The 24347-nt window shown below is 43.1% G+C and overlaps 1 protein-coding gene across 2 annotated transcripts in view; it reads right to left on the bottom strand.

Annotated features, from left to right (window-relative positions):
* LOC110515455 (protein jagged-1b) overlaps nucleotides 1-24347 on the bottom strand; it is a 134966-nt gene that overhangs the window by 83690 nt on the left and 26929 nt on the right. For both annotated transcript variants that reach the window (XM_036956438.2, XM_036956439.2), the window contains exons 4-5: nucleotides 9824-10081; nucleotides 8958-9018 (exon numbers count right to left, since the gene is read on the bottom strand). In XM_036956438.2, coding sequence (XP_036812333.2) covers nucleotides 8958-9018; nucleotides 9824-10081 — 319 coding nt within the window. The remainder of the gene's footprint in view (nucleotides 1-8957; nucleotides 9019-9823; nucleotides 10082-24347) is intronic.

Here is a 24347-nt window from a genome sequence, read left to right as displayed (position 1 = left end):
CCTCAGTCCTTCCAGCCAAACTACTACACACGGCCCTCAGTCCTTCCAGCCAAACTACTACACACGGCCCTAAGTCCTTCCAGCCAAACTACTACACACGGCCCTCAGTCCTTCCAGCCAAACTACTACACACGGCCCTCAGTCCTTCCAGCCAAACTGTTAACAAGGCCCTCAGTCCTTCCAGCCAAACTACTACACACGGCCCTCAGTCCTTCCAGCCAAACTACTACACACGGCCCTCAGTCCTTCCAGACAAACTGTTAACAAGGCCCTCAGTCCTTCCAGCCAAACTACTACACACGGCCCTCAGTCCTTCCAGCCAAACTACTACACACGGCCCTCAGTCCTTCCAGCCAAACTACTACACACGGCCCTCAGTCCTTCCAGCCAAACTACTACACACGGCCCTCAGTCCTTCCAGCCAAACTACTACACACGGCCCTCAGTCCTTCCAGCCAAACTACTACACACGGCCCTCAGTCCTTCCAGCCAAACTACTACACACGGCCCTCAGTCCTTCCAACCAAACTACTACACACGGCCCTCAGTCCTTCCAGCCAAACTACTACACTTGGCTAATATTTTTGATTTGGACTCAGTTACACTTTCAGTACTGTCCCCGTCATTTCTCAGCAGTTTAACAATCAAATTTAACACTGGCCTCTGCTCTGCTCGCTGCCCATTTCTGTTGAAGAACATCCTCTCTCCAAACTGCAGAGGGACAGGACTGTGCTTCTGAAAGAGTCCATGTCCAATGCCAGATGATACCAAGTCTGGTCTTTAGCCTAAATGATGAGTCTGGTTTTGGCTGTAGCTTACATTGTTTTCACTGTGCAGTATCATTCATCCATAGAGCAGGGCACATCAATAGATCAGATAACGTTGATGAAAGTGTCACTCCTCAATATCACAACATTTGGCAAACAAAATTGAAGGGAAACAACATTGAGGATGATTCAATGAGAATTGTGAAATGTAAAGAAGGCCACAGCATGATTTCAACCCCAGGGGTTCCCAACAGATGTTGCTGGCCTGCCTGACAGCAGGGCTTGTAGCCAGCAAAGGAAAGCACCTGCCTACAGCCATTCAGCTGGAAAGCACTAGACACTATGTTTGTGTCTGTGTTCCTGCCTGCTGTGTGCGGCAGTCATGCATTTCCCTATGGTGGGAAAGTAGCTCTTTGAGTAAATAAGAGCGCTTGCTGCAGTTTGCCTAGGCTAGTTATCTGGCTGGCAGAGTCCATCTAAACAACCTGGTGAGGTCACAACATAGACCTCTGTTAGAGGTCTGCACCCGTCTCCACTCTAAAGCCTTGGTTTGGACTGGCCGTGGTGGGCTGGATGGCCCTGGTGGGCAGGCCCTGGTGGGCTGTCTGGCCGGCCCTGGTGGGCTGTCTGGCCGGCCAGACATATATATACATATATATTTCACCCTCACCACGCTGTAACTAACATTACGCCATACTCTTGCCAATGTCAGTTAGACAAGTCTTTGCTAGCATAACAAGCTATCTTAATTCCTACCTTGTTTGCCATGGCATATAGCTCTAGCTCGCTAGGTTATCTTTCAATAATGTACCAATATGAATAGCAAAAACCTCTTGCTAGCTAACATTAGCATGCTAGCTGTCATTCAAGGGCTGACTGATCTCATAACAGTTTTCTTGCAAAAACAAAATGGTTTGATTGAGCTAAAGTGTCTGTCTACTGCAGTTCATGTGCTAGATAACTGCAACAAACCCAGATGAGCTAAACATGTCAGAATTCAGCCGTGGTCAGCTGGTGGTTGCATAGTAAGTGTCAGCAGACCAAATTCTAAACGGTCTAGAATCACTTGTAAAAACTAAGCTGGTCCGGGTTTCCTCTGTCCAAGCTCCAATTTGGTACACTTTCTACAGGGCCTTCAGAAAGCATTTACACCCTTTGACTTTTTCTACATTTTGTTGTTGTTACAGCTTCAATTTAAAATGGATTAAATTGAGATGTGTCACTGGCCTACAAACAATACCCCATAATCTTAAAGTGGAATTAGGTTTTTAGGAAAACAATTTAAAATAAAAAATGAAATGGCTGAAATGTCGAGTCAGTCTGCTTTCCAGCAGACACAGAGACAAATTCACCTTTCAGCAGGACAATAACCTAAAACACGGCCAAATATACACTGGCGTTGCTTACCAATACAATATTGAATGTTCCTGAGTGGCCGAGTTACAGTTTGGACTTAAATCAGCTCGATAAATCTATGGCGAGACTTGAAAATGGCTATCTAGCTATGATCAACAACCACCTTGACAGAGCATGAGGAATTAATAAAGAATAAAAATGGGCAGATCCAGGTGTTCAAAGCCATTAGACTGAGCCAGAAAGACAGCTGTATTCACTGCCAACGGTGATTCTAACATGTATTGACTCAGGGGTGTGAATACTTATGTAAATTAGATATTTCTGTATTTTATTTTCAATACATTTACAAAAATGTCTAAAAACATATTTTCACTTTGTCGTTATGGGGTATTGTGTGTACACGGGTGAGAAAAAAATATATTGAACCAGTTTTGAATTCAGGCTGTTACCACAACATGTGGAATGAGTCAAGGTGAAGGAAGGCAGATTAAACCATGGTGGAAACCCCCCCCAAGGCAATGTTTACACCAATCCTCTGCTTTAAAAGCAATGATGGGGAGTGTACATGTGCATAAATATAGCCACACCTAGCTAGGCACAACAACAAAGGCCAAGACAGTTGGGCCTGGAGCTGTTACAAGGGAAAGCCACACCAAGGCCGTGTTCCAAATGACACCCTAATTCCCTAAACAGTGCACGACTTCTGAGCAGGGCTCATAGGGAAATAGGGTGCAATTTGGGACTCCGTAATGGTAAAATGACATGCACACTAGCGTGCTTCTGTGGTGCAGGGAATCTCAGCCCCCCAGAGTTGACTTATATATAACTCCAGCATCCAACAGCAGCCATACCTTCTCCATCCAACAGCAGCCATACCTTCTCCATCCAACAGCAGCCATACCTTCTCCATCCAACAGCAGCCATACCTTCTCCATCCAACAGCAGCCATACCTTCTCCATCAGCTGGAGGCTTTTGTACATTGTCTGAACTTTCGGTTTTTCATGCAAAAGCTCGGCTGACTAAGATCCTGTTTTTTTTTTTACATATGGCACATAAAGTTGAGATGTGCTTCTCCTGTATCTCACAGCTTTGTGTGTGTCTCTGGGTCTCAGACTGGCTTAGTTTGGTTTACTGTTCTGTTTTGGCCACATGTAAAAGTCAAGCGTTCCTGGGAAGATCACGTTTGATCTTCTATTTAGTCGCCTTGTTTTTCCTCACGCTCTGACGTCACTAGTTTTCCTCTGCATGTTTTGGTGTGCATCCCAAAGGGCACACTGTTCTCTACATAGTGCACTACTTTAGCCAGATCCCAATAGGTCCTAGACTAAAGTAGTGCACTATATAGGGAATGGGGTTCCATTTGAGAGGCATCCTGTCATCTCTAATGGCTAAGTGGGACTGAGGTACACAACGCCCTTCTGATAACCATCTCAGCTTGGCTCTAACCCTTCTCCTTGCCTCATCAAACCAGATGTTATTGGTCACATACACGTCTTTAGCAGATGTTATTGCAGGTGTAGCAAAATGCTTGTGTTTCTAGCTCCGACAATGGAGTAATATCTAACAAGTAATATCTAACAATTTCACTTTATACACCCAATACACACAAATCTAAGTAAAGGAATACAATTAAGAATATATAAATATATGGACAAGCAGAGCGGTATAGACTAAGATACAGTAGAATATAATACAGTATGTACATATGGGATGAGTAATGTCAGAGCGGTATAGACTAAGATACAGTAGAATATAATACAGTATGTACATATGGGATGAGTAATGTCAGAGCGGTATAGACTAAGATACAGTAGAATATAATACAGTATGTACATATGGGATGAGTAATGTCAGAGCGGTATAGACTAAGAAACAGTAGAATATAATACAGTATGTACATATGGGATGAGTAATGTCAGAGCGGTATAGACTAAGAAACAGTAGAATATAATACAGTATGTACATATGGGATGAGTAATGTCAGAGCGGTATAGACTAAGAAACAGTAGAATATAATACAGTATGTACATATGGGATGAGTAATGTCAGAGCGGTATAGACTAAGAAACAGTAGAATATAATACAGTATATACATATGAGATGAGTAATGCAAGATACGTAAACACTATTAGTGAGTGGTCCATTTATTAAAGTGGACAGTGATTTCAAGTCTATCTATATAGGGCAGCAGCCTCTAAAGTGCAGGGTTGAGAAACCAGGTGGTAGCTGGCTAGTGGGGGCTATTTAACAGTCTGATGGTCTTGAGGTAAACAGCTTCTATCAGTCTCTCGGTCCCAGCTTTGATGCACCAGTACTGAACTCGCCTTCTGGATGATAGCGGGGTGAACAGGCAGTGGCTCGGGTGGATAATGTCCTTGATGATGTTTTTGGAATTCCTGTGACATCAGGTGCTGCAGGTGTCCTGGAGGGCAGGTAGTTTGCCCCCAGTGATGCGTTGGGCAGACTGCACCACCTTCTGGAGAGCCCTGGGGTTGCGGGCGGAGCAGTTGCCGTACCAAGCGGTGATACAGCCCGACAGGATGCTCTTGATGGTGCATCTGTAAAAGTGTGTGAGGGTTATAGGTGACAAGCCAAATCTCTTCAGCCTCCTGAGGTTGAGAAGCTGTTGCGCCTTCTTCACCACACTGTCTGTGTGAGTTAACCATTTCAGTTTGTCAGTAACATGTACGCCGAGGAACTTGAAGCTTTCCACCTTCTCCACTGCGGTCCCATCGATGTGGATGGGGGGGTGCTCCCTCGGCTGTTTCCTGAAGTCCACGATCATCTTTGTTTTGTTGATGTTGAGTGAGAGGTTATTTTCCTGACACCACACTCCCAGAGCCCTTAGCTCCTCCCTGTAGGCTTGTCATTGTTCATAATCAAGTCTACTACTGTTGTGTCATCTGCAAACTTGATGATTGAGTTGGAGGCGTGCTTGGCCACGTTCACGCATTAATGAACAGGGAGTACAGGAGGGGGCTGAGTACGCACCCTTGTGGGGCCACAGTGTTGAGGATCAGCGAAGTGGAGGTGTTTCATACCTTCACCATCTGGGGGCGGCCCATCAGGAAGTACAGCACCCAGTCGCACAGGGCAGGGTTCAGTCCCGGGGCCTCGAGCTAAATGATGAACTTGGAGGGTACTATGGTGTTGAATGTTGAGCTATAGTCAATCAACAGCATTCTTACATATGTATTCCTCTTGTCCACATGGGATATGGCAGTGTGATCATGATTGCATTGTCTGTGGACATATTGGGGCGGTAAACAACTTGAGGTGGGTATAGGTGGTGACAGGTAAGGTGGAGGTGGTATGATCCTTGACTAGTCTCTCAAAGCACTTCATGATGACAGAAGTGAGTGCTACAGGGCGATAGTCATTTAGTTCAGTTACCTTTGCTTCTTGGGTACAGGAAGAATGGTGTCCATCTTGAAGCATGTGGGGACAGCAGACTGGGATAGGGAGAGATTGAATATGTCCGTAAACACACCAGCCAGCTGGTCTGCGCATGCTCTGAGGAAGCGGCTAGGGATGCTTAAATGTCTTACTCACATCGGCCATGGAGAAGGAGAGCCCACAGTCCTTGGTAGGGGGCCGCGTCGGTGGCACTGTTATTCCTCAAAGCGGGCAAAGAAGGTGTTTAGTTTGTTTGAAAGCAAGACGTCGGTGCCCGCGACGTGGCTGGTTTTCCTTTTGTCGTCTGTGATCATCTGTAGACCCTGACACATACGTCTCGTGTCTGAGCCGTTGAATTGCAACTCCACTTTGTCTCTGTACTGATGTTTTGCCTGTTTGATTGCCTTACGGAGGGAATAACTACACTGTTTATATTCAGCCATATTCCCAGTCACCTTGCCATGGTTAAATGCGGTGGTTCGCCCTTTCACTTTTGGACGAATGCCGCTATCCATCCACGGTTTCTAGTTAGGGTAGGTTTTAATATTCACAGTGGGTACAACATCTCCTAAACACTTCCTGATAAACTCAGTCACAGAGTCAGCGTATAGGTCGATATTATTCTCTGAGAACATGTCCCAGTCCGAGTGATCAAAACTATCTTGAAGTGTGGATTCCGATTGGTCAGACCAGCATTGGAACAGTCCTTTTGCACGGGTACTTCATGTTTTAGTTTCTGCCTATAGGAAGGGAGAAGCAAAATGGAGTCATGGTCAGATTTGCCGAAAGGAGGGCGGGGGAGGGCCTTTATAGGCATCCCGGAAGTTGCCTATAAAAAGTATTTTGGTAGTGTGAGTACTACAGTCGATATATTCATAGAACTTCGGCATTCTTTTTCTCAAATTCTTCACGGAGAGATACTTATTCCTGTCTGCGCGATGACCTGAGAATCCAGCTGGCTGGATGGATTCGGAGAGTATATCTCGAGAGATGCATGTTTCCGTGAAGCAGAGTAGGTTACAATCCCTAAAGTCTCTCTGGAAAGAGATCCCTGAGCTCGTCAACTATGTTATCCAGAGACTGAACATTAACAAGTAATATACTCGGAAGCGGAGGGTGGTGTGCACACCTCCTAAATCGGACTAGAAGACCACTCCAAGTACCTCTCCTTCGCCGCCATTGTTTTGGGTCGGCTGCTGGAATCACTTCAATTGCCCCGGGGTGACAAAGGATCTGCTTCGGGAAAGTCGTATTCCTGGTCGTACTGCTGGTGAGTTAAGGCCGCTCTGATATCCAATAGTTCTTCCTGGCTGTATGCAACAACACAGAAATGTTTCTGGACGAACAATCTTAGGAATGAGACATAAAAAAACTAAATACTGCCAAGTTTCCTAAGAACAAGAAGCGAGGCAGCCCTCTCTGCCAACGCCATTGTCTGAAGTTATAAACAACAACATGAAACCCCTAACCCTCTCCCTCAGGCTGAATCATAAACATGAAACCACTAACCCTCTCCCTCAGGCTGTATCATAAACAACAACATGAAACCACTACCCCTCTCCCTCAGGCTGTATCATAAACAACAACATGAAACCACTACCCCTCTCCCTCAGGCTGTATCATAAACAACAACATGAAACCACTACCCCTCTCCCTCAGACTGTATCATAAACAACAACATGAAACCACTAGCTAAACAAACACACCACTTTAACACACATCCAAGACTAAATAACATACATGATCCATCTGACAAATAAGGACTGTTCTATTACAGAACCTGCGACTAATTCCAACACAGCTTGCTGGTTGGCTGGTCGGTTGGCTGGCATTTATCCCAATAGACAACCTCATACAGACAAGCTCCAAGACAAGGCTCCATCAGGCTGTTGGCTGGTCGGCTGGCTGGCATTTATCCCAATAGACAACCTCATACAGACAAGCTCCAAGCCGAGGCTCCTTCAGACTCATTTTGGAATTGCTCAGAATTCCATCTCTGTTACATTCCGTAATGTAATGGTCTATTAGGCAAAAAGTGGAACTGCACTCAATCCCTTGGCCGGCACGCAGACAGAACCATGAACAGACAGAGGGACTAGGGTTGGGTTAAATTCAGACCACCCCCATCCGTCTCTCTCTCCCTCTCCTCCATCCCTCCATCAGAGGGACTAGGGTTGGGTTAAATTCAGACCACCCCCATCCGTTCCTCCCTCTCCTCCATCCCTCCACTCGTCCCAATAATCCATCCCTCCCTCCCTCCCTCTTCCCCATCCGTCCATCCGTCCCAATCATCCCCCCCATCCCTGAGCCCTTACTATCACCCCTACACACATAACCCCTATTACCATTTTATAGAAAGCTAGAACACAGCTCCACTTATAGCCAGCTAGAACACAGCTCCGCTTATAGCCAGCTAGAACACAGCTCCGCTTATAGCCAGCTAGAACACAGCTCCACTTATAGCCAGCTAGAACACAGCTCCACTCCCTCAGACCCTATAGCCAGCTAGAACACAGCTCCACTTATAGCCAGCTAGAACACAGCTCCACTTATAGCCAGCTAGAACACAGCTCCACTTATAGCCAGCTAGAACACAGCTCCACTTATAGCCAGCTAGAACACAGCTCCACTTATAGCCAGCTAGAACACAGCTCCACTTATAGCCAGCTAGAACACAGCTCCACTTATAGCCAGCTAGAACACAGCTCCACTTATAGCCAGCTAGAACACAGCTCCACTTATAGTCAGCTAGAACACAGCTCCACTTATAGCCAGCTAGAACACAGCTCCACTTATAGCCAGCTAGAACACAGCTCCACTTATAGCCAGCTAGAACACAGCTCCACTTATAGCCAGCTAGAACACAGCTCCACTTATAGCCAGATAGAACACAGCTCCACTTGTAGCCAGCTAGAACACAGCTCCACTCCCTCAGACCCTATAGCCAGCTACAACACAGCTCCACTCCCTCAGACCCTATAGGCAGCTAGAACACAGCTCCACTCCCTCAGACCCTATAGTCAGCTAGAACACAGCTCCACTCCCTCAGACCCTATAGCCAGCTAGAACACAGCTCCACTCCCTCAGACCCTATAGCCAGCTAGAACACAGCTCCACTCCCTCAGACCCTATAGTCAGCTAGAACACAGCTCCACTCCCTCAGACCTTATAGCCAGCTAGAACACAGCTCCACTCCCTCAGACCCTATAGCCAGCTACAACACAGCTCCACTTATAGCCAGCTAGAACACAGCTCCACTCCCTCAGACCCTATAGTCAGCTAGAACACAGCTCCAGACCTGGGGATTAAGCTGCATAGCACATGATAAAATGCTGTTTGTCAAGTAATGAATCATAAATATCATGGCAGACATTGAAAATGAGAAGCAGATTCCAGTTATTCCTGGAGAGAAAGGAGGGGAGGAAAGAGTCACTTACTTGCAGTCATCTGGCTCTTTGCAGTGTCCATGTTCTGTACTGCAGCCCTGCCGACAGATAGCTGGAGGAGAGAGAGGGAGGGAAGGAGGGGTGGAGGAGGAGGGAAGGAGGGGTGGAGGAGGAGAGAGAGGGAGGGAAGGAGGGGTGGAGGAGGAGAGAGAGGGAGGGAAGGAGGGGTGGAGGAGGAGGGAGAGGGAGGGAAGGAGTGGTGGAGTGATGGAAAGAGGGGTGGAGGAGGAGGGAGAGGGAGGGAAGGAGGGGTGGAGGAGGAGGGAGAGGGAGGGAGGGAAGGAGGGGTGGAGGAGGAGGGAGAGGGAGGGAGGGAAGGAGTGGTGGAGTGATAGAGGGAGGAGGAGGGAGAGGGAGGAGGAGGAGAGAGAGGGAGGGAGGGAAGGAGGGGTGGAGGGATAAAGAGATGAGGAGGGAGAGTTGGAGAAGGGAAGGTGTTGGAGGGGTGGAGGATGTGGCGTGGGGGTAAGGGACAGGAAGAAAGCCTAAATTAGCACAAACGTCAGTAAATACCTGTTGGCAGTATTAAGTGACGTTTGTTGGCAGTTCGGCACCTAATGTCTATTGACATTTGACACACGCAAGTACAAAAGGGAGGAAGTTAATCAGCAACCTGAACATCCATCCTAGTGTTTTCATAGCCTTGTATTCCCCTTTCTCCAACATTGAAATAATCCATACCATCATCATTCTATAGCCTCCAGGCACACAGACAAACTGTCCATGTTAATCTTCCTCTCTCCGTCTCTCTCCCAGTTTACATGTGTTTTATCCATTTAACCAGAAGAAGACCCTTTTAGGTTAAAACTTTCCAGGAAGGGATCACAAGAAGCAGGAAGTAGTCCGTGTTTACATACGTGTGTTACATTCTAGTCCAGACCAGCCCTCCAGACAGGTCTTATTCCCGTTGTAGTCGCAGGTGTAGTGCCCGAAGAACTCGTCTCGGGGTCGGCAAAACTTGTTGCATCCGAAGCCATAGTAGTGCTCGTCACAGCTGACCCGGATCTGATAGTCAAACTGACCAATAGGACCGTTGTGGCTGAGCTTCTGCCACTGATGGCTGGGGTTGATCATCCCAGAGTGGGATGCCTTCTCAATCACCTGACCATCACCACCTAATGGGTCATTGATATACAATCAGTTAGAATATATAGTTAACAGGTTACTATCCTTACGAGAAAGACAGAATCACTGTTAAAAAGACTGTTAAATGCATGTCTGAGCATGTAGAGTACCCCAGTATGAGTCATAATACCCATAAAATAATAACCATAAAATACCCATAATACCTAGAAAATAATACCCATAAAATATTACCTATAATTTCCAGAAAAGAATACCCATAACATACCCATAATACCTAGAAAATAATACCCATTATACCTATAAAATAATGCCCAGAAAAGAATACCCATAAAACACTCATAATACCTAGAAAATAATACCCATTATACCTATAAAATAATAACCATAAAATACCCATAATACCTAGAAAATAATACCCATAAAATATTACCTATAATTTCCAGAAAAGAATACCCATAAAACACTCATAATACCTAGAAAATAATACCCATTATACCTATAAAATAATAACCATAAAATACCCATAATACCTAGAAAATAATACCCATAAAATATTACCTATAATTTCCAGAAAAGAATACCCATAACATACTCATAATACCTATAAAATAATACCCATTATACTTATAAAATAATAATACCCAGATAATCCCACCCACTCAGCCTCTCAGCCCATCCTACCTATCACCATAGACCACCCTCTCAGCCCATCCCACCTATGACCATAGACCACCCTCTCAGCCCATCCCACCTATCACCATAGACCACCCTCTCAGCCCATCCCACCTATCACCATAGACCACCCTCTCAGCCCATCCCACCTATGACCATAGACCACCCTCTCAGCCCATCCCACCTATCACCATAGACCACCCTCTCAGCCCATCCCACCTATGACCATAGACCACCCTCTCAGCCCATCCCACCTATCACCATAGACCACCCTCTCAGGCCATCCCACCTATGACCATAGACCACCCTCTCAGCCCATCCCACCTATGACCATAGGCCACCCTCACAGCCCATCCCACCTATCACTATAGACCACCCTCTCAGCCCATCCCACCTATCACCATAGACCACCCTCTCAGCCCATCCCACCTATCACCATAGACCACCCTCTCAGCCCATCCCACCTATCACCATAGACAACCCACTCAGACCATCCCACCTATGACCATAGACCACCCTCTCAGCCCATCCCACCTATCACCATAGACCACCCTCACAGCCCATCCCACCTATCACTATAGACCACCCTCTCAGCCCATCCCACCTATCACCATAGACCACCCTCTCAGCCCATCCCACCTATCACCATAGACCACCCTCTCATTCCATCCCACCTATCACCATAGACCACCCTCTCAGCCCATCCCACCTATCACCATAGACCACCCTCTCAGACCATCCCACATCTTTGGAGGGAGTTGAAAGTCCGTGTTGCCCAGCAACAGCCCCAAAACATCACTGCTCTAGAGGAGATCTGCATGGAGGAATGGGCCAAAATACCAGCAACAGTGTGTTGACTTACAGAAAACGTTTGACCTCTGTCATTGCCAACACAGGGTATATAACAAAGTATTGAGATCAACTTTTGTTATTGACCAAATACTTATTTTCCACCATAATTTGAAAATAAATTCATTAAAAATCCACTATGTGATCTTCTGGATTTTTTTTTCTCTCATTTTGTCTGTCATAGTTGAAGTGTACCTAGAACTAGAACTTGCACAATTGGTGGCTGACTAAATACTTTTTTGCCCCTCTGTACACATATATATATTTATACACATACAGTGCCTTGCGAAAGTATTCGGCCCCCTTGAACTTTGCGACCTTTTGCCACATTTCAGGCTTCAAACATAAAGATATGAAACTGTATTTTTTTGTGAAGAATCAACAACAAGTGGGACACAATCATGAAGTGGAACAACATTTATTGGATATTTCAAACTTTTTTAACAAATCAAAAACTGAAAAATTGGGCGTGCAAAATTATTCAGCCCCTTTACTTTCAGTGCAGCAAACTCTCTCCAGAGGTTCAGTGAGGATCTCTGAATGATCCAATGTTGACCTAAATGACTAATGATGATAAATACAATCCACCTGTGTGTAATCAAGTCTCCGTATAAATGCACCTGCACTGTGATAGTCTCAGAGGTCCGTTAAAAGCGCAGAGAGCATCATGAAGAACAAGGAACACACCAGGCAGGTCCGAGATACTGTTGTGAAGAAGTTTAAAGCCGGATTTGGATACAAAAAGATTTCCCAAGCTTTAAACATCCCAAGGAGCACTGTGCAAGCGATAATATTGAAATGGAAGGACTATCAGACCACTGCAAATCTACCAAGACCTGGCCGACCCTCTAAACTTTCAGCTCATACAAGGAGAAGACTGATCAGAGATGCAGCCAAGAGGCCCATGATCACTCTGGATGAACTGCAGAGATCTACAGCTGAGGTGGGAGACTCTGTCCATAGGACAACAATCAGTCGTATATTGCACAAATCTGGCCTTTATGGAAGAGTGGCAAGAAGAAAGCCATTTCTTAAAGATATCCATAAAAAGTGTAGTTTAAAGTTTGCCACAAGCCACCTGGGAGACACACCAAACATGTGGAAGAAGGTGCTCTGGTCAGATGAAACCAAAATTGAACTTTTTGGCAACAATGCAAAACGTTATGTTTGGCGTAAAAGCAACACAGCTGAACACACCATCCCCACTGTCAAACATGGTGGTGGCAGCATCATGGTTTGGGCCTGCTTTTCTTCAGCAGGGACAGGGAAGATGGTTCAAATTAATGGGAAGATGGATGGAGCCAAATACAGGACCATTCTGGAAGAAAACCTGATGGAGTCTGCAAAAGACCTGAGACTGGGACGGAGATTTGTCTTCCAACAAGACAATGATCCAAAACATAAAGCAAAATCTACAATGGAATGGTTCAAAAATAAACATATCCAGGTGTTAGAATGGCCAAGTCAAAGTCCAGACCTGAATCCAATCGAGAATCTGTGGAAAGAACTGAAAACTGCTGTTCACAAATGCTCTCCATCCAACCTCACTGAGCTCGAGCTGTTTTGCAAGGAGGAATGGGAAAACATTTCAGTCTCTCGATGTGCAAAACTGATAGAGACATACCCCAAGCGACTTACAGCTGTAATCGCAGCAAAAGGTGGCGCTACAAAGTTTTAACTTAAGGGGGCTGAATAATTTTGCACGCCCAATTTTTCAGTTTTTGATTTGTTAAAATAGTTTGAAATATCCAATAAATGTCGTTCCACTTCATGATTGTGTCCCACTTGTTGTTGACTCTTCACAAAAAAATACAGTTTTATATCTTTATGTTTGAAGCCTGAAATGTGGCAAAAGGTCGCAAAGTTCAAGGGGGCCGAATACTTTCGCAAGGCACTGTATATACAGCATACCACCATGCATACTGCCTGACTGGGAACCCTCCCACTGCCTGCCTCTCCCCCCCTGACTGGGGACCCTCCCACTGCCTGACTGGGGACCCTCCCACTGCCTGACTGGGGACCCTCCCACAGCCTGACTGGGGACCCTCCCACTGCCTGCCTCTCTCCCCCTGACTGGGGACCCTCCCACTGCCTGACTGGGGACCCTCCCACTGCCTGACTGGGGACCCTCCCACTGCCTGACTGGGGACCCTCCCACTGCCTGACTGGGGACCCTCCCACTGCCTGCCTCTCTCCCCCTGACTGGGGACCCTCCCACTGCCTGCCTCTCTCCCCCTGACTGGGGACCCTCCCACTGCCTGACTGGGGACCCTCCCACTGCCTGACTGGGGACCCTCCCACTGCCTGACTGGGGACAGTCCCACTGCCTGCCTCTCTCCCCCTGACTGGAGACCCTCCCACTGCCTGACTGGGGACCCTCCCACTGCCTGACTGGGGACCCTCCCACTGCCTGACTGGGAACCCTCCCACTGCCTGCCTCTCTCACACTGACTGGGGACCCTCCCACTGCCTGACTGGGGACCCTCCCACTGCCTGCCTCTCTCCCCCTGACTGGGGACACCTCCCACTGCCTGCCTCTCTCACACTGACTGGGGACCCTCCCACTGCCTGACTGGGGACCCTCCCACTGCCTACTGGGGACCCTCCCACTGCCTGCCTCTCTCCCCCTGACTGGGGACCCTCCCACTGCCTGCTTCTCTCCCCCTGACTGGGGACCCTCCCACTGCCTGCCTCTCTCTCCCTGACTGGGGACCCTCCCACTGCCTGACTGGGGACCCTCCCACTGCCTGCCTCTCTCCCCCTGACTGGGGACCCTCCCACTACCTGCCTCTCTCCCCCTGACTGGGGACCCTCCCACTGCCTGCCTCTCTCCCCCTGACTGGGGACCCTCCCACTGCCTGACTGGGGACCCTCCCACTGCCTGACTGGGGACCCTCCCACTGCCTGCCTCTCTCCCCCTGACTGGGGACCCTCCCACTGCCTGACTGGGGACCATCCCACTGCCTGCCTCTCTCCCCCTGACTGGGGACCCTCCCACTGCTTGCCTCGCTCTCCCTGACTGGGGACCCTCCCTATGCCTGACTGGGGACCCTCCCACTGTCTACCTCTCTCCCCCTGACTGGGGACCCGCCCACTGCCTGCCTCTCTCCCCCTGACTGGGGACCCTCCCACTGCCTGACTGGGGACCCTCCCACTGCCTGCCTCTCTCCCCCTGACTGGGGACCCTCCCACTGCCTGACTGGGGACCATCCCACTGCCTGCCTCTCTCCCCCTGACTGGGGACCCTCCCACTGCCTGCCTCGCTCTCCCTGACTGGGGACCCTCCCTATGCCTGACTGGGGACCCTCCCACTGCCTGCCACTCTCCCCCTGACTGGGGACCCTCCCACTGCCTGCCTCTCTCACACTGACTGGGGACCCTCCCACTGCCTGACTGGGGACCCTCCCACTGCCTACTGGGGACCCTCCCACTGCCTGCCTCTCTCCCCCTGACTGGGGACCCTCTCACTGCCTGCCTCTCTCCCCCTGACTGGGGACCCTCCCACTGCCTGCCTCGCTCTCCCTGACTGGGGACCCTCCCTATGTCTGGGGACCCTCCCTATGCCTGACTGGGGACCCTCCCACTGCCTGCCTGCCTCCCCCCTGACTGGGGACAAAGCCACACTCGCCACAGCCACCAGTAATTACAGAGTGAGACTGACACCAGAAACCACAGTCACATCCAGCCAGGACTCCTGCCAACCAACACTCAGCACTTTCTCCTACTTCACTCACTGTATTCTGTCCTTCTCATACACAGGCCACTCTCCCACACAGACACACTCGTTTGTACACACAGGCTACAAACAAGACAAGTCAAGAGTTAAGTCACACACACACAGAGAGAGAAACATGCATAAAGTCAAGTATTTACACAAGTATCTACTGGGCAAATCCTTGGTAACGGAATTACACAGTCTCAGATTGTTCACTTTAAAATGTATACACAGACTGACCCAGAGAGAGACAGACATACACACACATGTATGGTGGTATTATACATGTTGTATTGTAGATATGTAGTGGTGTAATGCTGTATTGTAGTGGTGTAATGTTGTATTGTAGTGGTGTAATGTTGTATTGTAGATATGTAGTGGTGTAATGCTGTATTGTAGTGGTGTAATGTTGTATTGTAGATATGTGGTGGTGTAATGCTGTATTGTAGTGGTGTAATGTTGTATTGTAGAGGTGTAATGTTGTATTGTAGATATGTGGTGGTGTAATGCTGTATTGTAGTGGTGTAATGTTGTATTGTAGATATGTGGTGGTGTAATGCTGTATTGTAGTGGTGTAATGTTGTATTGTAGATATGTAGTGGTGTAATGCTGTATTGTAGTGGTGTAATGTTGTATTGTAGATATGTGGTGGTGTAATGCTGTATTGTAGTGGTGTAATGTTGTATTGTAGATATGTAGTGGTGTAATGATGTATTGTAGTGGTGTAATGTTGTATTGTAGTGGTGTAATGTTGTATTGTAGATATGTAGTGGTGTAATGATGTATTGTAGTGGTGTAATGTTGTATTGTAGTGGTGTAATGTTGTATTGTAGATATGTGGTGGTGTAATGCTGTATTGTAGTGGTGTAATGTTGTATTGTAGTGGTGTAATGATGTATTGTAGTGGTGTAATGTTGTATTGTAGATATGTGGTGGTGTAATGCTGTATTGTAGTGGTGTAATGTTGTATTGTAGATATGTGGTGGTGTAATGCTGTATTGTAGTGGTGTAATGTTGTATTGTAGATATGTAGTGGTGTAATGTTGTATTGTAGTGGTGTAATGTTGTATTGTAGATATGTGGTGGTGTAATGTTGTATTGTAGTGGTGTAATGTTGTATTGTAGATATGTGGTGGTGTAATGTTGTATTGTAGTGGTGTAATGTTGTATTGTAGTGGTGTAATGTTGTATTGTAGTGGTGTAATGTTGTATTGTAGTGGTGTAATGTTGTATTGTAGATATGTGGTGGTGTAATGTTGTATTGTAGTGGTGTAATGTTGTATTGTAGTGGTGTAATGTTGTATTGTAGTGGTGTAATGTTGTATTGTAGTGGTGTAATGTTGTATTGTAGTGGTCTAATGTTGTATTGTAGATATGTGGTGGTGTAATGCTGTATTGTAGTGGTGTAATGCTGTATTGTAGTGGTGTAATGTTGTATTGTAGATATGTGGTGGTGTAATGATGTATTGTAGTGGTGTAATGTTGTATTGTAGATATGTGGTGGTGTAATGCTGTATTGTAGTGGTGTAATGTTGTATTGTAGTGGTGTAATGTTGTATTGTAGATATGTGGTGGTGTAATGCTGTATTGTAGTGGTGTAATGCTGTATTGTAGTGGTGTAATGTTGTATTGTAGATATGTGGTGGTGTAATAATGTATTGTAGTGGTGTAATGTTGTATTGTAGATATGTGGTGGTGTAATGATGTATTGTAGTGGTGTAATGTTGTATTGTAGATATGTGGTGGTGTAATGCTGTATTGTAGTGGTGTAATGTTGTATTGTAGTGGTGTAATGTTGTATTGTAGATATGTGGTGGTGTAATGCTGTATTGTAGTGGTGTAATGCTGTATTGTAGTGGTGTAATGTTGTATTGTAGATATGTGGTGGTGTAATAATGTATTGTAGTGGTGTAATGTTGTATTGTAGATATGTGGTGGTGTAATGATGTATTGTAGTGGTGTAATGTTGTATTGTAGATATGTGGTGGTGTAATGCTGCATTGTAGTGGTGTAATGTTGTATTGTAGTGGTGTAATGTTGTATTGTAGATATGTGGTGGTGTAATGCTGTATTGTAGTGGTGTAATGTTGTATTGTAGAGGTGTAATGTTGTATTGTAGATATGTAGTGGTGTAATGATGTATTGTAGTGGTGTAATGTTGTATTGTAGTGGTGTAATGTTGTATTGTAGATATGTAGTGGTGTAATGATGTATTGTAGTGGTGTAATGTTGTATTGTAGTGGTGTAATGTTGTATTGTAGATATGTAGTGGTGTAATGATGTATTGTAGTGGTGTAATGTTGTATTGTAGATATGTGGTGGTGGAATGCTGTATTGTAGTGGTGTAATGTTGTATTGTAGTGGTGTAATGATGTATTGTAGTGGTGTAATGTTGTATTGTAGATATGTAGTGGTGTAATGATGTATTGTAGTGGTGTAATGTTGTATTGTAGTGGTGTAATGTTGTATTGTAGATATGTAGTGGTGTAATGATGTATTGTAGTGGTGTAATGTTGTATTGTAGATATGTGGTGGTGTAATGTTGCATTATAGTGGTGTAATGTTGTATTGTAGTGGTGTGATGTCGTATTGTAGTGGTGTAATGTTGTATTGTAGATATGTAGTGGTGTAATGATGTATTGTAGTGGTGTAATGTTGTATTGTAGTGGTGTAATGTTGTATTGTAGTGGTGTAATGTTGTATTGTAGATATGTGGTGGTGTAATGTTGTATTGTAGTGGTGTAATGTTGTATTGTAGTGGTGTAATGTTGTATTGTAGTGGTGTGATGTTGTATTGTAGTGGTGTAATGTTGTATTGTAGTGGTGTAATGTTGTATTGTAGTGTGTGATGTTGTATTGTAGTGGTGTAATGTTGTATTGTAGTGGTGTAATGTTGTATTGTAGTGGTGTAATGTTGTATTGTAGTGGTGTAATGTTGTATTGTAGATATGTGGTGGTGTAATGTTGTATTGTAGTGGTGTAATGTTGTATTGTAGTGGTGTAATGTTGTATTGTAGTGGTGGTATTATACATGTTGTATTGTAGTGGTGTAATGTTGTATTGTAGTAGTGTAATGTTGTATTGTAGATATGTAGTGGTGTAATGTTGTATTCTAGTGGTGTAATGTTGTATTGTAGTGGTGTAATGCTGTATTGTAGTGGTGTAATGTTGTATTGTAGTGGTGTAATGTTGTATTGTAGTGGTGTAATGTTGTATTGTAGTGGTGTAATGTTGTATTGTAGTGGTGTAATGTTGTATTGTAGTGGTGTAATGTTGTATTGTAGTGGTGTGATGTTGTATTGTAGTGGTGTAATGTTGTATTGTAGTGGTGTAATGTTGTATTGTAGTGGTGTAATGTTGTATTGTAGTGGTGTAATGTTGTATTGTAGTGGTGTAATGTTGTATTGTAGTGGTGTAATGTTGCATTATAGTGGTGTAATGTTGTATTGTAGTGGTGTGATGTCGTATTGTAGTGGTGTAATGTTGTATTGTAGTGGTGTAATGTTGTATTGTAGTAGTGTAATGTTGTATTGTAGATATGTAGTGGTGTAATGTTGTATTCTAGTGGTGTAATGTTGTATTGTAGTGGTGTAATGCTGTATTGTAGTGGTGTAATGTTGTATTGTAGTGGTGTAATGTTGTATTGTAGTGGTGTAATGTTGTATTGTAGTGGTGTAATGTTGTATTGTAGATATGTGGTGGTGTAATGTTGTATTGTAGTGGTGTAATGTTGTATTGTAGTGGTGTAATGTTGTATTGTAGTGGTGTAATGTTGTATTGTAGTGGTGTAATGTTGTATTGTAGATATGTGGTGGTGTAATGTTGTATTGTAGTGGTGTAATGTTGTATTGTAGTGGTGTAATGTTGTATTGTAGTGGTGTAATGTTGTATTGTAGTGGTGTAATGTTGTATTGTAGTGGTCTAATGTTGTATTGTAGATATGTGGTGGTGTAATGCTGTATTGTAGTGGTGTAATGCTGTATTGTAGTGGTGTAATGTTGTATTGTAGATATGTGGTGGTGTAATGATGTATTGTAGTGGTGTAATGTTGTATTGTAGATATGTGGTGGTGTAATGCTGTATTGTAGTGGTGTAATGTTGTATTGTAGTGGTGTAATGTTGTATTGTAGATATGTGGTGGTGTAATGCTGTATTGTAGTGGTGTAATGCTGTATTGTAGTGGTGTAATGTTGTATTGTAGATATGTGGTGGTGTAATAATGTATTGTAGTGGTGTAATGTTGTATTGTAGATATGTGGTGGTGTAATGATGTATTGTAGTGGTGTAATGTTGTATTGTAGATATGTGGTGGTGTAATGCTGTATTGTAGTGGTGTAATGTTGTATTGTAGTGGTGTAATGTTGTATTGTAGATATGTGGTGGTGTAATGCTGTATTGTAGTGGTGTAATGCTGTATTGTAGTGGTGTAATGTTGTATTGTAGATATGTGGTGGTGTAATAATGTATTGTAGTGGTGTAATGTTGTATTGTAGATATGTGGTGGTGTAATGATGTATTGTAGTGGTGTAATGTTGTATTGTAGATATGTGGTGGTGTAATGCTGCATTGTAGTGGTGTAATGTTGTATTGTAGTGGTGTAATGTTGTATTGTAGATATGTGGTGGTGTAATGCTGTATTGTAGTGGTGTAATGTTGTATTGTAGAGGTGTAATGTTGTATTGTAGATATGTAGTGGTGTAATGATGTATTGTAGTGGTGTAATGTTGTATTGTAGTGGTGTAATGTTGTATTGTAGATATGTAGTGGTGTAATGATGTATTGTAGTGGTGTAATGTTGTATTGTAGTGGTGTAATGTTGTATTGTAGATATGTAGTGGTGTAATGATGTATTGTAGTGGTGTAATGTTGTATTGTAGATATGTGGTGGTGGAATGCTGTATTGTAGTGGTGTAATGTTGTATTGTAGTGGTGTAATGATGTATTGTAGTGGTGTAATGTTGTATTGTAGATATGTAGTGGTGTAATGATGTATTGTAGTGGTGTAATGTTGTATTGTAGTGGTGTAATGTTGTATTGTAGATATGTAGTGGTGTAATGATGTATTGTAGTGGTGTAATGTTGTATTGTAGATATGTGGTGGTGTAATGTTGCATTATAGTGGTGTAATGTTGTATTGTAGTGGTGTGATGTCGTATTGTAGTGGTGTAATGTTGTATTGTAGATATGTAGTGGTGTAATGATGTATTGTAGTGGTGTAATGTTGTATTGTAGTGGTGTAATGTTGTATTGTAGTGGTGTAATGTTGTATTGTAGATATGTGGTGGTGTAATGTTGTATTGTAGTGGTGTAATGTTGTATTGTAGTGGTGTAATGTTGTATTGTAGTGGTGTGATGTTGTATTGTAGTGGTGTAATGTTGTATTGTAGTGGTGTAATGTTGTATTGTAGTGTGTGATGTTGTATTGTAGTGGTGTAATGTTGTATTGTAGTGGTGTAATGTTGTATTGTAGTGGTGTAATGTTGTATTGTAGTGGTGTAATGTTGTATTGTAGATATGTGGTGGTGTAATGTTGTATTGTAGTGGTGTAATGTTGTATTGTAGTGGTGTAATGTTGTATTGTAGTGGTGGTATTATACATGTTGTATTGTAGTGGTGTAATGTTGTATTGTAGTAGTGTAATGTTGTATTGTAGATATGTAGTGGTGTAATGTTGTATTCTAGTGGTGTAATGTTGTATTGTAGTGGTGTAATGCTGTATTGTAGTGGTGTAATGTTGTATTGTAGTGGTGTAATGTTGTATTGTAGTGGTGTAATGTTGTATTGTAGTGGTGTAATGTTGTATTGTAGTGGTGTAATGTTGTATTGTAGTGGTGTAATGTTGTATTGTAGTGGTGTGATGTTGTATTGTAGTGGTGTAATGTTGTATTGTAGTGGTGTAATGTTGTATTGTAGTGGTGTAATGTTGTATTGTAGTGGTGTAATGTTGTATTGTAGTGGTGTAATGTTGTATTGTAGTGGTGTAATGTTGCATTATAGTGGTGTAATGTTGTATTGTAGTGGTGTGATGTCGTATTGTAGTGGTGTAATGTTGTATTGTAGTGGTGTAATGTTGTATTGTAGTAGTGTAATGTTGTATTGTAGATATGTAGTGGTGTAATGTTGTATTCTAGTGGTGTAATGTTGTATTGTAGTGGTGTAATGCTGTATTGTAGTGGTGTAATGTTGTATTGTAGTGGTGTAATGTTGTATTGTAGTGGTGTAATGTTGTATTGTAGTGGTGTAATGTTGTATTGTAGTGGTGTAATGTTGTATTGTAGTGGTGTAATGTTGTATTGTAGTGGTGTGATGTTGTATTGTAGTGGTGTAATGTTGTATTGTAGTGGTGTAATGTTGTATTGTAGTGGTGTAATGTTGTATTGTAGTGGTGTAATGTTGTATTGTAGTGGTGTAATGTTGTATTGTAGTGGTGTAATGTTGCATTATAGTGGTGTAATGTTGTATTGTAGTGGTGTGATGTCGTATTGTAGTGGTGTAATGTTGTATTGTAGTGGTGTAATGTTGTATTGTAGTGGTGTAATGTTGTATTGTAGTGGTCTGATGTTGTATTGTAGTGGTGTAATGTTGTATTGTAGTGGTGTAATGTTGCATTATAGTGGTGTAATGTTGTATTGTAGTGGTGTGATGTCGTATTGTAGTGGTGTAATGTTGTATTGTAGTGGTGTAATGTTGCATTATAGTGGTGTAATGTTGTATTGTAGTGGTGTGATGTCGTATTGTAGTGGTGTAATGTTGTATTGTAGTGGTGTAATGTTGTATTGTAGTGGTGTAATGTTGTATTGTAGTGGTCTGATGTTGTATTGTAGTGGTATTGTAGTGGTGTAATGTTGTATTGTAGTGGTGTAATGTTGTATTGTAGTGGTGTAATGTTGTATTGTAGTGGTGTAATGTTGTATTGTAGTGGTGTACTGTTGTATTGTAGATATGTGGTGGTGTAATGTTGTATTGTAGTGGTGTAATGCTGTATTGTAGTGGTGTAATGTTGTATTCTAGTGGTGTAATGTTGTAATGTAGTGGTGTAATGTTGTATTGTAGTGGTGTAATGTTGTATTGTAGTGGTGTAATGTTGTATTGTAGTGGTGTAATGTTGTATTGTAGTGGTGTAATGTTGTATTGTAGTGGTGTACTGTTGTATTGTAGATATGTGGTGGTGTAATGTTGTATTGTAGTGGTGTAATGCTGTATTGTAGTGGTGTAATGTTGTATTCTAGTGGTGTAATGTTGTATTGTAGTGGTGTAATGCTGTATTCTAGTGGTGTAATGTTGTATTGTAGTGGTGTAATGTTGTATTGTAGTGGTGTAATGTTGTATTGTAGATATGTGGTGGTGTAATGTTGTATTGTAGTGGTGTAATGTTGTATTGTAGTGGTGTAATGTTATATTGTAGATATGTGGTGGTGTAATGTTGTATTGTAGTGGTGTAATGCTGTATTGTAGTGGTGTAATGTTGTATTGTAGTGGTGTAATGCTGTATTGTAGTGGAGTAATGTTGTATTGTAGATATGTGGTGGTGTAATGCTGTATTGTAGTGGTGTAATGTTGTATTGTAGTGGTGTAATGTTGTATTGTAGTGGTGTAATGTTGTATTGTAGTGGTGTATTCTAGTGGTGTAATGTTGTATTGTAGTGGTGTAATGTTGTATTGTAGTGGTGTAATGTTGTATTGTAGATATGTGGTGGTGTAATGTTGTATTGTAGTGGTGTAATGTTGTATTGTAGTGGTGTAATGTTATATTGTAGATATGTGGTGGTGTAATGTTGTATTGTAGTGGTGTAATGCTGTATTGTAGTGGTGTAATGTTGTATTGTAGTGGTGTAATGCTGTATTGTAGTGGAGTAATGTTGTATTGTAGTGGTGTAATGTTGTATTGTAGATATGTGGTGGTGTAATGCAGTATTGTAGTGGTGTAATGTTGTACTGTAGTGGTGTAATGTTGTATTGTAGTGGTGTAATGTTGTATTGTAGTGGTGTAATGCTGTATTGTAGTGGTGTAATGTTGTATTGTAGATATGTGGTGGTGTAATGTTGTATTGTAGATATGTGGTGGTGTAATGCTGTATTGTAGTGGTGTAATGTTGTATTGTAGTGGTGTAATGTTGTATTGTAGTGGTGTAATGTTGTATTGTAGTGGTGTAATGTTGTATTGTAGTGGTGTAATGTTGTATTGTAGGGGTGTAATGTTGTATTGTAGGGGTGTAATGTTGTATTGTAGTGGTGTAATGTTGTATTGTAGTGGTGTAATGTTGTATTGTAGTGGTGTAATGTTGTATTGTAGTGGTGTAATGTTGTATTGTAGTGGTGTAATGTTGTATTGTAGTGGTGTAATGTTGTATTGTAGTGGTGTAATGTTGTATTGTAGTGGTGTAATGTTGTATTGTAGTGGTGTAATGTTGTATTGTAGTGGTGTAATGTTGTATTGTAGATATGTAGTGGTGTAATGTTGTATTGTAGTGGTGTAATGTTGTATTGTAGTGGTGTAATGTTGTATTGTAGTGGTGTAATGTTGTATTGTAGTGGTGTAATGTTGTATTGTAGTGGTGTGATGTTGTATTGTAGTGGTGTAATGTTGTATTGTAGTGGTCTGATGTTGTATTGTAGTGGTGTAATGTTGTATTGTAGTGGTGTAATGCTGTATTGTAGTGGTGTAATGTTGTATTGTAGTGGTGTAATGTTGTATTGTAGTGGTGTAATGTTGTATTGTAGTGGTGTAATGTTGTATTGTAGATATGTGGTGGTGTAATGTTGTATTGTAGTGGTGTAATGTTGTATTGTAGTAGTGTAATGTTGTATTGTAGATATGTAGTGGTGTAATGTTGTATTGTATTGGTGTAATGTTGTACTGTAGTGGTGTAATGTTGTATTCTAGTAGGTGTAATGTTCTATTGTAGTGGTGTAATGTTTTATTGTAGTGGTGTAATGTTGTATTGTAGTGGTGTGATGTTGTATTGTAGTGGTGTAATGTTGTATTGTAGTGGTGTAATGTTGTATTGTAGTGGTGTGATGTTGTATTGTAGTGGTGTAATGTTGTATTGTAGTGGTGT

The sequence above is a fragment of the Oncorhynchus mykiss genome, chromosome 20 (assembly GCF_057628025.1).
Source record: "Oncorhynchus mykiss isolate SJ-2025 chromosome 20, ASM5762802v1, whole genome shotgun sequence".
In the NCBI taxonomy this organism is placed as follows: Eukaryota; Metazoa; Chordata; class Actinopteri; order Salmoniformes; family Salmonidae; genus Oncorhynchus; species Oncorhynchus mykiss.
This window is presented reverse-complemented; position numbering and strand designations above follow the sequence as displayed.